The 17,481-nt window shown below is 43.8% G+C and overlaps 1 protein-coding gene across 2 annotated transcripts in view; it reads left to right on the plus strand.

Annotated features, from left to right (window-relative positions):
• The window catches only part of eps15 (epidermal growth factor receptor pathway substrate 15), a 341,920-nt gene that overhangs the window by 214,094 nt on the left and 110,345 nt on the right, over nucleotides 1–17,481 (plus strand). For both annotated transcript variants that reach the window (XM_072510904.1, XM_072510905.1), the window contains exon 14: nucleotides 5,632–5,793. In XM_072510904.1, coding sequence (XP_072367005.1) covers nucleotides 5,632–5,793 — 162 coding nt within the window. The remainder of the gene's footprint in view (nucleotides 1–5,631; nucleotides 5,794–17,481) is intronic.

Genomic DNA, 17,481 nt, shown 5'->3' on the forward strand with positions numbered 1-17,481 from the left:
ACAAAGCTCATGTCGGGCCCTGTCAATCACATTTTTCTGGCACAATTTTATTATTCTTTTTCCACTTTGACATCCATGTTGGCTATGTACTTTTAATGTTTGTATTTAGTATATGTTGGTGCATAGTAACATCAGGATAAGAGCTGCGTTGCGTGTGGATCCTCTCTGCAGTGATGCAACAGTAGGAACTCCAGTCTCTCTTGACTGCATATCAGTAGCACATGTTCTTGGGGAAAATTGCAGCATTTGTGTGCCCTCTCCTTATCCTGGGGGTGTTGATGGGAGCATTTTCATTTGGAGTTCCAGTAGTGGAGAATAAATAAATAATTCAGTATTACCTGAGGTGCAGGGTGCTAGCAGGGCCAAGAGACAGGGTGACAATGGCACCATAAATAAATGGGCTGCTGCAACAAGGTTAAAAAAATCTGGAAGAGTAAAACAAGTGTTCAGAGTTTAAGAGACAATTGCAACAACCAGATTTAAAATGGGACAGCAGCCTTCAAATGTAAATTAAAAGTCTGATGCCATTTTAATGCAGTCAGCGAATTGAGAGTTAAATCAATTGCGATCAGTTTGCACAGTAGTCAAGGCAAAGACATCCTAAAGGGGCTGGTGTAAAATCTTGCCTGGATTCGCTGTTAAAAGTAGAACGGAGCCTTTAATTTAAAGTGTAATTTGGAAAACCTGGTCCGGATTTCAAAATGCAAACCACTAAGGGAAAGCATACTAATGAGAGAAGATTTTAAAGTGTGCTTTTGGGAATAGAGTTTGGAAACTACAAGATGATCATGTGGGGGGATTCTGAGGAGACATCCACAACCATTCACTTGGGTTCAGAGTGGAGAATGTAGTTGCTCACTAAGTGTGCTTGGTGTTAATGAGACAATTGTAAATTAAAATGTAATTAATAATCATGTTAATCCTACAACCTGTGTGCAATTGTTAAGCTAAGGGGGGAGTAAAGGAATATTGTTTCCTAATTTAATTTTTGCATGCTGAATAAATTGTTTTTCTTGTTGAAACTTAATAGCGGTCCTGTGGTTCTGGTCCTCCACAATTTATAAAAAAGAATAAAAGTTAGGGTCTTTTGAGCCAGTAGATGGTCATAGAATTATGAATTTACAGTGCAGAATGAGGCCATTCAGCCCATCGAGTGCACCAGTCCTTGGAAAGAGCACCCAAACCAAGCCCACACCTCCACCCCATCCCAGTAACCCCACCAAACCTTTTTGAACACTAAGGGCAATTTAGCATGGCCAATCCACCTAAGCTGCACATCTTTGGACTGGGAGGAAACCGGAGCACCCGGAAGAAACCCACACACACACGGGGAGAACATGCAGACTCCGCACAGACGGTGACCCAAGTCGGGAATCGAACCTGGGACCCTGGAGCTGTGAAGCATCTGTGTTAACCACTATGCTACCATGCTGCCCACTGCCTCCACCACCCTTTCAAGCAGTGAGTTCCAGATACCCACTGCCCTCTGGGTGAAAAAGCTTTTCCTCACATCCCCTCTAAACCTCCTGTCCCTTACCTTAAATCCACAGCTCTTGGCAATTGATCCCTCCACCAAAGGGAAAAATGTCTTCCTGCCCCTCATAATTTTACACATCAACTGGAATTGTAACACTAGCCCTTCACACTGCCCTTCTTAGTATTTTGAAAATATCATACTGCCAATAAAAGCAACCTACTTTTATCAAAGTAAAAGCAAAATACTGCAGATGCTGGAAATCTTAAATGGAAACAAAGTGCTGGATAAATTCAGCAGGTCTGGCCACATCTGTGGAGAGAGAAGCTAAAGCGAGGTAGAAATATGGGATTATATTGCTGGAAAGTGGGTAGAGGAGGTGGAGCAGAACAGAAGGTCAGGAATAAGTCGGAGTTAAAGAGCTATTGATAAAGGTGTCATGGACACAAGACAAAGGCAGTGTTTTTTATCCAATTGGGGCAATTTAGCGTTGCCTACTCTGCACATCTTTGGGTTGTGGGGGTGAGACCCACGCAGACACAGGGCGAATGTGCAAACTCCACATGGACAGTGACCCGGGGCCGGGATCGAACCTGGGTCTTCGGCAGCATGAGGCAGCAGTGCTAACCACCGTGCCGCCGTAAGACAAAAGGAGTGCTAATGCTGGCAGTAGGGCTAAAGAAAGTGCTATTTGTGGCATAAAGGTTAGATTGCAGAAGTGTTAACAAGAAAACAGAGATCAGTGAAAGAAAAACTAAAGAACAAGTGACAGATGCCCTTGTGGGGAAGGCAGGGGTCTGTTTGCTTTGGGACAAATAAAGAAAACAGCAAAGTGGTCAAGATGGAAGGGAAAGTTCACAGTCTAAAGTTGTTAAATTCAATGTTGAGTCCAGAAGGCTGTAACATGTCTATTTGGAAGATGAGCTGTTGGGCTTCACTGGAGCACTGCAGGAAGCCAAGGATGGACATTTGGGCATAAGAGCAAGATGGTGAGTTGAAATGGAGAGCGACTGGATGGTTGGGGTCATGCTTGCGGACTGAGCGAAAGTGTTCTGCAAAGCAGTCACCCAGTCTGCATTTACTCCCCAATGTAGAGGAGACTGCATTGGGAGCAGCAAATGTCATGGACCAAATTGAAGGAGGTGCAAGTGAAATGCTGCTTCACCTGAAAGGAGTGTTTGGGGGATAAAGGGTTGGGGACGGAAGGAAGGGTGGACCAGGGCGTCATGAAGGGAGTGGTCCCTGAGGAATGCTGACAAGGCGGTGGAAGGGGGAAATGTATGTTTTGGTGGCATCATGCTGGAGTAGGTGGAAAAGGTGGAGTATGATCCTTTTAGGCTGGTGGGGTGGAAAGTGAGGACAAGAGGGATCCTATCGTGCTTCTGGAGGGGAACGGCTGAGAGAAGACGTAATGGGTTAGGCAGCGTTGTATGTCCTGTCAAATAGAATGGGCAAGGGGAAACCTTGGTTGATGAAAAAAGCAAACATGTGAGAAGTGCTGTTTTTGAAGGTGGCATCATTGGAACAGATGCAGCAGCGATGGAGAAACTGGGAGAATGGGATGGAGTCCTTACAGGAAGCAGGGTATGAGGAGCTGTAGACCAGGTAGCTGGGTCGGGGGTTGGTCAGTTTGTAATGAATATTGGTAGTCAGTCTACTGTTCTATATCGCCAGAAATGGGGACAGAGTTTGAGGAAGTGAAGTAAAGTGTTGGGGATGGAGGGGTGGAAATTGGAAGCAAAATTAATAACATTTTTCCAGGTCCAGACGAGAGCATGAAGCGGCACCAACATGGTTATCGATTAATGGAAAAAGACTTGTGGGAGAGGCTCTGAGTAAGATTGGAACAAGGAATTTTCCACATCCCTACCAAAAGACTGGCATAACTTTTATCAAAGCTTTGTTCTTAAAACAGTTTGAATGAACTATGATGAGCAGAGGTAAATGATGGTTAACTGAATAGGTTATGTACAATCAAATTAGGTCTATTTTTGTATCCTTTTTTAATGAATAATAACCCAACCCTCTGAATCTGCCATGTTATTTACCCAACGCCAATGCTGACAGCTTTCAATATCACATTTTATATTGCCTTTGGTCTAATCTGAAGCAAAGCACCTAAAGACAGGCTACTCTAGTTTTCTATGTGAAGTGTCACAATGATCTCTCCAATTCAGTCCACGTTTTAAAGATTTTGCAACTGTACATAAGTAAACCCTTTTCCCTATAATGGAGTATCTCTAGCCTCTTTTGTGCATTAGCTTGATTTTGGAATGTAATTATATTGCAGGATGCTTGTATATTTGATGTGAAAGCAGTTTTCTGAAGGTTGAAGGTGCATTACAAATTACCAAGAAAGATCTGTGCTGTTGACATTTTAGAAGCAAGATTAAAATAATTAAATTTAAGTGATCGAAGGCACCTGTGTACAAATTATAAACGATATGAATTTCTTGGGCTATATTACAGTAAAATGAAAGAGTGCATAAAGAATGTTGCAATGATAAATACCTGCCATGTGCTTTTGGGAAGATGGAATAGAGAAGCAGACTTTCAATTGCAATAATGTAATTGACCAAACTAAATAGGATTTCAGTTTGTTTAAAAACAAATACATCCTACCTAAGACAACGGAAGTGATATACTGCTAGAAATCTGAAATTAAAACAGAAAATGCTGAGCATACTCAGGAAATGCTCCGGCAGCATCAGTGGAGAGAGAATGAGTTACATTTAAGGTTATTGACATTTTGTCAGAGCTGACAGAAGTTAGAGATACAACAAGTTTTAGCAAGTACAGAGGCAGGAAAAGGTGTTGGTGGGAGGGAAGGAAGAACGTGAGAGTAGATCTATGGTAGGGCGAAAGGCAGGAGAGATTTACATTATTTTATATTCTTTCTCAAGTTGTGGGCATCATTAGCGAGGCCAGCATTTGCCCACATCTAATTGCCGTTAGGGTGGTGATGAACAACTATCTGAACTGCTGCAGTCCATATGCTGTAGGTAAGAGTTCCAGGATTATAACCCAGTGATAGTGAAGGAACAGCGATATAGTTCCACGTCAGGGCAGTATGTGGCTTTGATTGCCAGTGTTGTAGCCGTACTGGAACAAGTTGTTTAGGGAGCAATGCTAAATAACAAAAAGGTTGCTGGTGTAAGGCAAAAGAGAGTTGCAGTGGAATAAATAAAGAAACAAAAGATGGGGCTAGAGCAGATGTAAATGACAACAGCATCATCAATATCAACACCCACTGTTTGAAAAAATTGGGGATAATTTGTGAACCAAAATTATTGAACTCATTGTTTAGTCAGGAAGGTTGTAAAATACCTAATCAAGTTTACGTTGAGCTACATTGGAACAGTGTAAGGAGACTGAGGCCAGAGTTTGACTGGGACAGAAAATAAAAATGACAAGCGACTGGAAGCTCAGAGAGACCCAAGAAAAGTTGTTCAGTAAAGTGATCACCCGCTCTGCATTTGATCTTGCTAATGTACAGGTGCATGCACTGAATACAATATACTAAATTAAAAGAAGCATGGGGCGGCATGGTGGAGCAGTGGTTAGCACTGCTGCCTACAGCGCTGAGGACCCGGGTTCGATCTTGGCCCCGGGTCACTGTCTGTGTGGAGTTTGCACATTCTCCCCATGTCTGCGTGGGCTTTACCCCACAACACAAAGGTATGCAGGTTAGGTGGATTGGCCACACTAAATTGCCCTTAATTGGGGGAAAAAAAATAATTGGGTACTCTAAATTTATTTTTTTTAAATAAATTGAAAGAAGCACAAGTAAATCGCCATTTCATCTGGAAAGGAATGTTTGGAGCCCTGAAAGATGGAAACGGAGTAGATGAAAAGGCATGTATTGCATCTTCTATGCTCATAATTTAATGTGCTCCTGTGAAGCACCTTTGGAGCATCTTATTACATTCAAGGTGCTGTACAAATATAAGTCGTTGTTGTATCATCGAATCATACAGCAATAGAGGAGGCAACTCAGCCCAAAGTCGTATCATACCTCATGGGTTTCAACAAACTGCTCTAGGTAGTAAAATTCTATTTCTGTTGAGATTACAATAGCCATTTACATTAAAAGTATATATTTAAGTTTTTTGTTGATTAAAATGTATTTTCATTCTTAGTGAATTCTTTGTCTCCAGGATCTCCAGGATGAAGTTGATAAAGAGAGCACACATCTCCAAAAGTTACAAGAGCAGAGGCAACATGTCCAGCAAGTGCTCAGTGGCTTGGATGAACAGAAAAACCAACTGGAGGAAGAGCTTAATGACATCAGGCAGAAGTGTACTGAAGAGACACATCTGGTAGGTCCTAGTTGCTTGTGAGTATAATAATGTGAGTGATTGACCTTATCGTGGTGGCACTTTTTTAGCCCCTATGCCAACTTAGTGCCAACTCATGCTAGCTAATGCCCATCACTCTTTGCCCTTATCCTCCATGCCTGATCACTAATGTGCACCATTGCATGTTATTGAATTAATTCAACTTCAGGTTCTAGCACCACTTAAAGCCACATCACCTCTTAATTGTCAAGTATTTTCTAATTGTTAAGCAAAAGCTGAACAATCCCAACATTTAAAATTTAGCTCCAGACAGTACAAGCTAATTTTCAATCCTACACGTTGTCCCAAGGAGTTGCTGACTGGAAGTGAGGTTCTTCAGTCAAAGGGTAAGGAAAATCAAACGGTTTTGATAGAGTACGCGATTTAAATTTAAACAATGTTCTTCTTGCCATCCACAAAAGGGATACTCAAATATAACAAGCATATGAATGGCTTGGATTTTGTACTCTTGTTGATCTTTATGAGCAGTGGCTTGCGATTTGAATACTTACACAATGTCATCAGGCTGGAAGTGTTTTGTTGGCTTGCTTGTCTATGTGAAAAAAGGTGATTCTGCACAGTATATAGGATTCTGTGATGTTAACCATATTTCAAATGATAAAAACATAACTAAGACTTTTAATAATAATCCTCAGTGTCACGAGTAGGCTTACATTAACACTGCAATGAAGTTACTGTGACGATCCCCCGGTAGCCACGCTCCGGCGCCTGTTCGGGTACACTGAGGGAGAATTCGGAATGTCCAAATCACCTAACAGCACGTCTTTCGGGACTTGTGGGAGGAAACTGGAGCACCCAGAGGAAACCCACGCAGACACAGGGAGAACATGCAGTCTCCGCACAGACAGTGAGCCAAACTGGGAATCAAACCGGGTCCCTGGCGCTGTGAAGCAAGTGTTAACCACTGTGCTACCGTGTCGCCCATACATTAGCAATGAATGTTGCGCAAAGCAATTCAAGACTAATTATTCACACAAAGGGTCATGAGACCTCGAGCATACCATTGTTGACATATAGAATCACAGAATTTACAGTGCAGAAGGAGGCCATTCGGCCCATCGCGTCTGCACCAGCCCTTGGGAAGAGCACCCACTTAGGCCCACACCTCCACCCTATCCCCTTAACCCAGTAACTCCACCTAAAATTTTTGGACACTAAGAGCAATTTACCATGGCTGCAAATCTTTGGACTGTGGGAGGAAACCGGAGCACTCGGAGGAAACCCACGCAGACATGGGGAGAACGTGCAGACTCCGCAAGACAGTGACCCAAGCCGGGAATCGAACCTGGGACCCTGGAGCTGTGAAGCAACAGTGCTAACCACTGTGCTACCTTGCCGCCCTTTGGCATGTGTCATTCCTCCTTTGCCCACATGAGCCTGCCCATGGGCAAGCTGCGCAGGTATCTGGGTGGATCCAGATTTGATGATTGTCTTGATAGCAACCTGCTTTTAGCCAAGAGCTCCTGTAGGGTGGCTTGCTCCTGTGCCTATTTTAACTTTGGTTCTGTTATGGTGGATGGAAATTCAACTGCAGCCGCTTGCAGTTGTGGCTGCTGTTTGCGAGCCAATTCCTTTGCTATTTTATCAGCAAATCTATTGCCGCATGAGACTTCATCGTCTGCGGTAGTATGCGCTTCACACTTTAAAACGCTATCTTGCTGGGCAGCTGAACAGCATCTAGTAAATTTAAAACCAATTTAGCATGTTTAATAGGTTGGCCGGAGGAAGTTATGAATCCCCTGTTTTTCCATAATTGGCCAAAATCATGTACTACCCCAAAAGCGGTTCGGGAATCAGTATAAATATTGACTGTTTTATTTTTAGCTCGAATACATGTTTTAGTAAGGGCAAACTATTTGGCCGCTTGAGCAGACGTTCCCGAAGGCAGAGCAAAAGCTTCCACTATCTTGAATGGAGTTACTATTGCATAGCTGGCCAGGAGGATCATATCATTTGGTCGGTTGCTGACCCATTGGTGAAAAAGATGATGTCTGCATTTTCTAGTGGGTGACTCAATAAATCAGGTCGAGGGGTTGTGGTGGCTTCAACCAATTGTAAACAGTCATGATCATACTTATGTTCTGCTTCCGAGGGCGCGGGCAAGAGTGTTGCAGGGTTGACAGCTGGCATTCGCTTGTAGGCAAAGTTGGTTTTAGAGAGGATTACTTCGTACCCAGTGTGTCGAGCCGCAATAAAATGCTGCGTTGCGGATGAATTAAGCAGCAGCAAAACTGATTTTTTTTCTACTTTGGCCACTGTGGCTGCTATTGCTCTTAAGTAATTTGGCATACCCTTTACCACAGCACATAGCGCCACCGAGTAATAGGCAAGGGGTCGTTTCCCTCCTCAATGATCTTGCACCAGGACCCCATTTGCAAATCCCCCTGCTTCATTCACATAACGAGTAAAGGGCTTGCTGAAATTAGGAAGTCCCAAGGCAGGGGCGCTAATCATGGCTTGTTTCAAATTACGAAATTCTTGCTCCCTCTCTGGGATCCAGGTAACAACTGAAGGGGCGTCCTGTAGGATAGCCTTGCGCAATACTGCGTCCATCTCTCTATAGTCCGGTATCCACTGCCTGCAATAGCCCACCATGCCGAGGAAGGTAAGGGTCTCCTTTTCCGTGCGCGGAGTTGGAACCCTTGCTACAGCCTGGAAGCTTTCAGACCCAAGCCTCCGCTGTCCTTGCTGCAGCTGAAATCCCAAATACTGAACTGTCTCCTGACAGAATTGCAGTTTGTCCTTTGAGACCCTATGCCCTCTTTCTGCCAGATCTGATAATAACAAAAGGCTATTCTGTTGACAAACTAGCCCTCCCCCTGAGGCTATCAATAAATCGTCATCATATTGAGGGAATGTTGAGCCTGCAGACAACGGCCACTCATCCAAGTCTCTTTTAATACTGTTAATTCCGATATGTAAAGGCAAATAGATATTGACTTTCTGGGTGCAATGGTATGGAGAAAAAGGCTGAGAAAGTATCCGTTGTTGGTGGTATAGAAGACAAAATGACACTTGTGTCCGGCACCAATGGAGCAATAGTGATAACAATTTTATTGATGGCTCTAAGATCTTGCACAAACCACCACTCGTTGGGTCTTCCTACCTTTGGACTGGGGAGTACAGGGTGTTACAGGGGCTCTGTGTTCTCTTCAGCACTCCTTGCTGTAATAGTGCATTGATCACTCGCTCTATCCTTTTTCTGCTTCCGGTGCCAACCTGTATAATTTTCAGCAGGGCAGGACAACGTTCTTCTTTCTATGCACTGGGGCAGAATGTACTTTTCCAACATGATTTTTATGTTGGGCCCATAGATGTGCCAGTACCTGGGCCAGGATTGAAGGGAGTAAATGATGGCTCTCTCGGGAGGTTGTTGTCTTTAAAATGTAGAGGACCATTGCTCCTCTTTCCCGGTCACTCTGCCCTCCTGTTTGCCATAAAATTCTATCAGGCAATTTCGTCCGTCCATTTCAATATAAATCCCATGTATTACTTTTTTCCTTTGGCCTCTTTGATAACTTCTCCTATTTGCTTTGCTTTAGCGGGATGTCTTACGGCCAATGTTAAACGGGGTTCTGAAGTTAAACTCATCCTAAAAAAGTCCCTCTGACTATGAGTCAACTGTCCTAACATTCCTAATCCCACAACACCGAAAAATAAAAAGAAGTGGTATGCAATGAGGTCTGCTTTCCTAAGTGACTTTGTGTTTGTAAATTGTATGCGTGCTCATCCTCACGAGCATACCAAGCCATGCAATGGGTCACTATATTCTCCTCGCCTGGACTCTTATCAGGTGTTTTAATAGCTGTGCCTAAGGTTCATTAATCTTTTGTAAGACTTCCTGCAGTTTAAAAAATTTTTTTTTGAACAGTGGTACTGTAAGGGTTACCGTTCAGCTGCCAGCATACAACACAGACACAGAGTGATCAGGCGCAGGCTCAGAACTTATTACATTTTTCAGCTGGTGAGCTCGTATTTGAGACAGTTCCATAAACATTCCATTATCAAGACAATGTACTACCGCTCCTAATTTGCAGAGTGCCTGTCTGCCTAATAGGGGAATGTGTCGCTAGGTGGGGTACATCCGTCCCGGGGGTTAAATGCTTCTTGGCCCCTTGCATGATAGTCTCTTTCCCTCTATTTGCTAACCAGTGTTCGAGGGACTCATTTCCTTCATTCAAATGATTATCATTATTGGGAACCCAGCCCCCATTTATGCCAGGTGGGACTGCAGTCCCATCCTTCAAAGCTGGCCAAGATGCACCATATGAGTATTTTAGAAGCAGCAAAACATCCCCTGGGAGGGGGCTATAAATAGCACACATTTAAGTCAATTTCCAGTGATTGATTGTATAGGCATTAGCTATTCTTAGAGACGTATATATTTTTCTTTGTCAATTCAGAAAAGGTCAACTGTCTGCTGAAATGGTTAATGTTTCCTGCAGAACTTAAGGGGCGGGGAACTTGGAATGATGCCATTTACGTCTTTTCACGTAATCTAAAAAATATTCAATTACTTTTATTCGTAAAGGCACTTTCTTTTAAACTGATTTTAATTTCCATATGTTTCAGTTCATTAGAGAAATCTCAACAAAAATCACTTAAGTTATGATCTCTGACTCACAATGACAGACGATAAAAAATACATCCCACCTAGCACTTCATGCTGTGACTAAAATCAATTGGTTAAACAAAACAAAACAGATTCTCGCAGCTCACAAATATCACAGTTAACCGGTAGCCTTATCTCATGGCTACAGACAAATCTGAATTCCCTTTTTCTACAGGAACCCATCTGTTACGCTTTTACCTTAATCTTCTATTTACTTTTACTCCCCTGTTTTTTGTTTCGAGAGGAGGTCAGCTTCATTAGATTCCTATGCGGGACATATAGGTTTTCCTACCTCATTCCGTTGCTTTATGATTGTTTCTTTTCATTTTCTTACTTATTTTGACTCCCTCATCTGTCCTCTTTAAGGAGTTTACCTTCTTTCTCGCTCCGGATGTCTTTACCGAGGGACCGGGACGACCTGTGAGGGGGCGTCGAGTTTATTGCTCATCGTTCCTTCTGCAAAATCATTTAGAACATATATATAACAATAACAACAACCGGAGAAATCATTTACAAATACTACAGGGAGCGCACACGGTGTTTATCCTTTCACGAACCTCAAAGTCTTTTTCTTTTAAATTTTAGTCTCTAAGGCACCTTTTTTCTTCCCATGTAGCTATCATTAATTTATTAATTAAGATAACTCTCCTAGCATGAGTCGCTGGCCAGTAATTAAGGCTGCCAAGCCGCAGACGCCCCTTTCAGCTGGGGTCGCGCTATGGCTCTCTCCCTTTCAGCTGAGAGTCTTGTTTAGAGATTAGTTTTGGGGTTCACGTCCCGTTAAATTAGGGAAACTGCAACGACTACGTTAATTTGTCGTGGAAATTATAATAAAGACAAATTCCTCAAGGTTCGATTTAAGGACATTTATTTACACAAATATATTTGCGGAGAGAGTGTTCCAGCTGCAAAGCCAGTGCACTGCACTCTGAGATTCGATTGAAGACAGCATATTTTTATCGTCTGAAATAACAGCTTGAAGTAAACAGGCATGTTTATTTTAAATAGACCTTGGAAAGTACGTAAGATGAAATACGAAGTACGTATGTTCTTGCCCTTGGCTAAAAACAACTCAAGTAAACATTTTGTTATCTTTCGGAGGACAATATGTTTTCATAATAAGGCCGAGACCAGAATATTAAGCAATATTTCATTTATGTTACCTGACCTACTTATTTTCATTCAAAAGCAGTGTTGAACTATAGCCAAGCATTTCCCAGCATGCTTCTAAGTTGGCAACTCATTAATTTCCCTTCCACACTTGATGATCTGTAAATGCTGTCCTTATCCAGGAGGCAGAGGGTGTTGGTCAAAGGTTATTTTTATAATTGGAAGCCTGTGTACAGTGGTATACCACAGGGATCGGTCTTGGGTCCCCTGCTGTTTGTAGTGTACATTAATGATCTAGATGGGAATGTGGGTCGTATGATCAGTAAGTTCTCAAAAAGCACAAAATTGGTGGTGTGGTAAATTGTGAAGACGAAAGCCTTAGATTACAGGGCAATGTAGACAGGCGTGTCAGATGGGCAGAACAGTGGCAAATGAAATTTGATCCTGAAAAGTCTGAGATGATGCATTTTGAGAGGACTAACCAGGTAAGGGAATACACAATGAATGATAGGACACAAGGAGGTGCCGAGGGCCAGAGGGACCTTGGGGTGCATGTCCATAGGTTCCTGAAGGACACATTGCTACCACAGTGTGTCTTTAACCGTATGCAGTGGACAAATGACTGCGAGCCGGCTTCGTTTAATCAAATAGTATTTATTCACACTCACAATGTTACAGTTAATCAATCACATCATCCAACACAAGTTAATTTACAGAATACTAAAGTTCATACTAGACCTTAACTTAACTTTAGAATGACTAGCAAGTACCCAGACAGATAAAGGCCTTTATCTGTATTCGACTTCGGTAGTCCTCAATGTTGGGTCCTTGGTCTGGTCTGCTGCTCTGGCTCTGGTCATGATGGCCCTCTTCGTGGTGGCCAGTGAAGATCACTGTTGTTTCATTGCTGTTGCATGCTGCTGCAGAGAGAGATTCTAAGGTGGTGCAGCACCTTTTAACCTGCTTCGATTTTGCGCCCCTTTTGGGCAGTCCCTGGGTCATAACCAATGAATTGATCAGGGTTCGATCACCCTGATCGATTAAGACGATCAATCAGAGGCTGCCACATCTATATCTGGATGGGCACTCAGTGGCCATGCCTGCAAAAGTTGGGGGCAGGTAGGTCGTTCCAAATAAGGAGTTTAGGTGCCGTTGTTGCTCGTTTTAGCCTTAGTTTAATTGCTCTGTCACCTTTGCTCTTGAGTCGGCAGGTATCTTTCTGATACCGCCACGTGGTTCAAGTCCGAGTAATGATCAATAATCCAACACACCGCTTAGTAAGAGTTAAATCAACGCACATTTATTATATACAGCAATCAATACTTATACATTAATTCTACTTCTAAGCTACTTCCGACAACTAACAGGCCAATACTTAACTTTGGAAATGGCCCACCAGGTCAGGGAAACAAATGGCCTTTCGTATGGGTTCTGAACCTGCGGGATTCAAAGCTGGTACAGGTCGATAGTCAGGAGTGCCTATCTCGTAGCGAGCCTTGGAGTAAGACTTACTATTTCTCGCGGCTGTTGCAGAGAGTCAGCAGAAGGGTCTCGAAGGGTGCGGAGAGGAGAAGAAGGGGAAGAGAGCGATTTGACCTTGGACTATTCTTATAGTCCCCAGGGGCTTCCCGCCTTTCGGGGTGGACCCTGTACTTGGTTCCAAGTGATTGGACTTGGTCCCAATCACTTGGTTCGATATTCTCCAATGCTGGAGCGATTCCTTGATCGAGGGATGGTCATTCACCTCTCTTTGTGTAAGCTCCTGCTGGTGCCGAAAAGTCTGGGTTGGCTTTGTGTTTCTAATTTGTAGCATATTGTTCCCGGGATTGCTACATACTATGCAGATGGTTGGTGTGTTGTTGTGTTGATGGCTGCAGGTATCGATTCTGTCTGGCTTCCCCAGAGGTGAATACACTGTTTTACCTGCAGCCATCTGTTTGAGTCCTGTTGGCTGATTTTCCCATCAGCCTCTTCCGTTCGCCATTTTAAATCGGGGTTTGGCCATTCTAATCTGGAGTTAGCCATTTTAAGCGGCTACACCATTGTGTCTGGTTAACAAGTGTGATTGACAGGTTGTTAGTGCCTTCTACACAGGTGAAGTAAAAAACTCATCACTATTCTTAGAATTCCCCCGATACCAAAAAAAGGGTCAAGATATTCTAAATGGTGAACAGGGATTCTACATGGTCTAGTGCATGAATCACAAAATGTTAATATGCAGGAGCAGCAAATAATTAAGAGGGCTATTGGAATGCTATCCTTTATTACGAGAGAATTGACCATAAAAGTACGGATGTTGTGCTTCAGTTATACAGGGTATTGGTGAGACCACATCTCAAATATTGTGTGCGGTTTTGATCTCCTTATTTACAGAAGATACCCGGCATGTGCGGATTGTCTTAGGAGAAAAGGTTAGACAGATTGTTTCCTGTGGGAGCTCAGAAGAGTGAGGGGTGACTTATTTGAAGTAGATAAGATCCTTAATAGTCTTGACAAGGTGGATGTGGAAAAGACTTTTCCTTCTTGTAGGCAAGGCCAGAACTAGGGAGCATTATTTTAAGATTAGGGGTCACTCATTTAGGATGGAGAAATGTTTTTTTCAGGGGTTTGTGCAACTTTGGAACTCTCTGCCCCAGGAGACGGTGAGGTGAGGGCCATATTTTTAAGGCAGAGGTGGTTAGATTCTTGTTAGACAAGAAAGTCAAAGGTTTTGGAGGGTAGATGGGAATGTAGAAATGGAAACACAAACCTATCAGCTGTGATCTAATCAAATGGTGGAGCAGGCTCGAGGGACCAAATGGCCTACTTGTTCTATTTCCTACTCCCACGCACAGGTTATTTTTCCATGTTTAGGGAAACCGTCTTCGGTTTCAGCAAAGGTGTAACCTTGGTTTGAGTTTTGGATTTTAACTGGCTGCCCTTTTAGCAATAACTTGTTTTCTGCAGCTAGATATGGGTGTGATGGTAGCTGCTTCTACTGTGTCCTTTTCACCAGTTATTGTGCTATAGATATACCATTCTTTAGTGACATGTGCAGTATTTTAGATATATTGAATTAATTAACATTTGCCAATTTAAGAGTTAAAAGCCTGGGGTTCGAGTGTGTTTGACTGCGGAAGTCATGTTTTTAAAAGACCAGAAAACATTTAGGAGCCAGAGGTGAAATTGACAAGCGTAATGTGTTTTCAGCCTGGGCTAATGCAATGTTGTTTGACGAGGGGGAGTCCCTAGGGAGTTGATGTGTTTTCAGCTTGGAGATGGGATGCGATTTGTTGCTGGGGGTAAGCTAAGGTATTCAGACTTTCTGAGAAAGCCTTTTGAGTTGAGCTCTGATATGGCTACTCTTTTAGACCACAAGTAAGATCTTTTGCTCCCAGTAGGATAGTTAAACAAAGTAATAGTCTTTAAAGCAGAGCAGACTTGTTTGAGGACCAGGGGAAGCTGAAGCAAACCTTTTGAAACTTTTTTTTTAAGACATACAGCCAGGGTTTGCAGGGATTCTGACGGGAGCCAAATCTGTTCTGGAAAGCAAGAATTAAAAACATGTTAAAAATCTTTTTCCACTTAAGGGGCAATTTAGTGTGACTAATCCACCTACCCTACACATCTTTGGGTTGTGGGGGTGAGACCCACGCAGACACGGGGAGAATGTGCAAACTCCACACAGACAGTGACCCAGGTCCGGGATCGCCTGGTTCCCGGCGCCATGAGGCAGCAGTGCTAACCACTGGGTCACTGTGCCGCGCTAGAAAGCAAGAATCAACCTGTGCCATTGGAATGTGGGATGGATTGAGAGCTATATGTCGTCTTCAATATTACAAAAATATCCCCAACAGAACACAACCAATCTGAACCCAGTTATATACCAAGACTACCCTGCTCCCCCACAAAGAAGACCCAGATAAACTGACTAAACACCCCCCCCCCCCAACAACTGACTGTATAGCGCAGTAGGTTAGCCCTGCTGCCTCATGGCGCCGAGGTCCCAGGTTCGATCCCGGCTCTAGGTCACTGTCCGTGTGGAGTTTGCACATTCTCCCTGTGTTTGCATGGGTTTCGCCCCCACAATCCAAAGATGTGCAGGTTAGGTCGATTGGCCACGCTAAAATTGCCCCTTAATTGGAGAAAAAAAATGAATTGGGTACTCTAAATTTAAAAAAAACAACTGACTGTAACCAGCTCCCTGAAAAAGGCAATGAAAGGCTGCCACCTTGAGTAAAATCCATTCACCAACCTAATCATTGCATACTTGATCTTCTCAACGTACAGAAGTTCCATCAGGTCTCCTAACCAGGCCGAAACCATAAGCAGCACCAGAAACCTCTACCCAAGCAAGACTCACTATGGGCTATTAACGAGGCAAAGGCCAAGACATCTGTCTTCGTCCCCGCCTGCAGCAAAAATGGTCACCAACGGGCACGGCTCCTGCTTAACACCCAGAAACCCTGAAATTGATTAAAAAAAAAAAAAGACTCAAAAATGAACAAGTTTGGGACAGGACCAGATCATGCGTGTGTGGTTCGCCGGTCCTCTAGAGCACCACTCACACCTGTCCTCCACCCCCAAGAAAAACCCGCTCATACGTGCCCTGGTCAGGTGTGACCTGTGCACCACTTTGAACTGTAACAGTCTTAACCTTGGACACGAGGAGGTGAAGTTATCCCTATGTAGTGCCTCACTTCACCCCATGCCCCCACCCTTCCCGAAGACCAAATCCAGCTTGTCCTCCCATTTCCTCTTTACTTCTCCAGCGATGCCTGCTCCTTCGCCAACAACTGCCCATAAATGTCTGAGATCCTTCCCTCTCCTAGCTCATCCAAGCACAGGATCCTATCCATAAGCGAGGGCACTGGGACCAGGGGAAATGAAGAAAGCTCCTTACGTATAAAATTGCACACCTGAAAGTATCTGAATATATTTTCCCTCTCAGGAGCTGGAACTTCTCTAAAATCTCGCCTCGACCAGCAAAGGTCAGAGGAAGGGAATCCCACCTCTTGAAATCAGCCTTCACCCCATCCACCAGACGGGTTACGTTTATAGAGCGAGGCTCAATCATGAGCCACCCGAATTCCCGGATACTGGAAACTAGTCCTGACCGGATGAAACGATAGCCTCCTAGATCTGCTCCCCTGACCGGGGGTTCACCGGACAAAATTCATTCTTGCCCAGGTTTAGGTTATATCCTGAAAAGGAGCCAAACTCCCTGAGCACCTCCATTATCTTCCCCACATTGGAGAGTGGGTCCGTGATGTATGACAGCAAATCACCCGCGTATAAGGACACTCTATGTTCACTCCCTTCACATTCCAGCCCCCACCAACTGGTAGACAACCTCAGCGCAATGGCTAGAGGCTCAATCGCAAAGGCAAACAACAACAGAGATAATGTGCACCCTTGTTCAGTTGAAAGCATCCTCATCTCAGGGCGTCAGCACGGATACTCGCAATGGGGGGCCCTATACAAAAACCTAATCCAAGATCTAATTTTGGCCCAAAGGAAAACTACCCTAAAATCTCGAAGTACCCCCACTCAACCCTGCCAAGCGTTTTCCATGTCCAAAGCAATAATCACCTCTGGCTCAGTCACTGAGGAGGGCGACAGCACCAGATGTAACAATCTCCTAATGTTGGCCGACAACTGCCAGCCCTTAACAAATCCTGTCTCCTCCTCTGAAATCACACCCGGCAGGCACGGCTCCAAACGAATTGTCAGCATCTTAGCCAACAAATTAGCTTCCACGTTCAACAGAGGTCAGTATGACCTATACTCCATGGGTTCCTTATCCTTTTCAGAATCCAGGGAATCGATGCCCCCCCCCCCCAGCCCCCACCGGACAAAGAATCATTGAACATATCCCGCAAAAGTGGAACCAACAAACCGGCAAACTGTTTATAAAATCCGATAGGGAAACCATCAGGGCTCAGTGC

This window comes from Scyliorhinus torazame, chromosome 7 (assembly GCF_047496885.1).
Source record: "Scyliorhinus torazame isolate Kashiwa2021f chromosome 7, sScyTor2.1, whole genome shotgun sequence".
Classification (NCBI taxonomy): domain Eukaryota; kingdom Metazoa; phylum Chordata; class Chondrichthyes; order Carcharhiniformes; family Scyliorhinidae; genus Scyliorhinus; species Scyliorhinus torazame.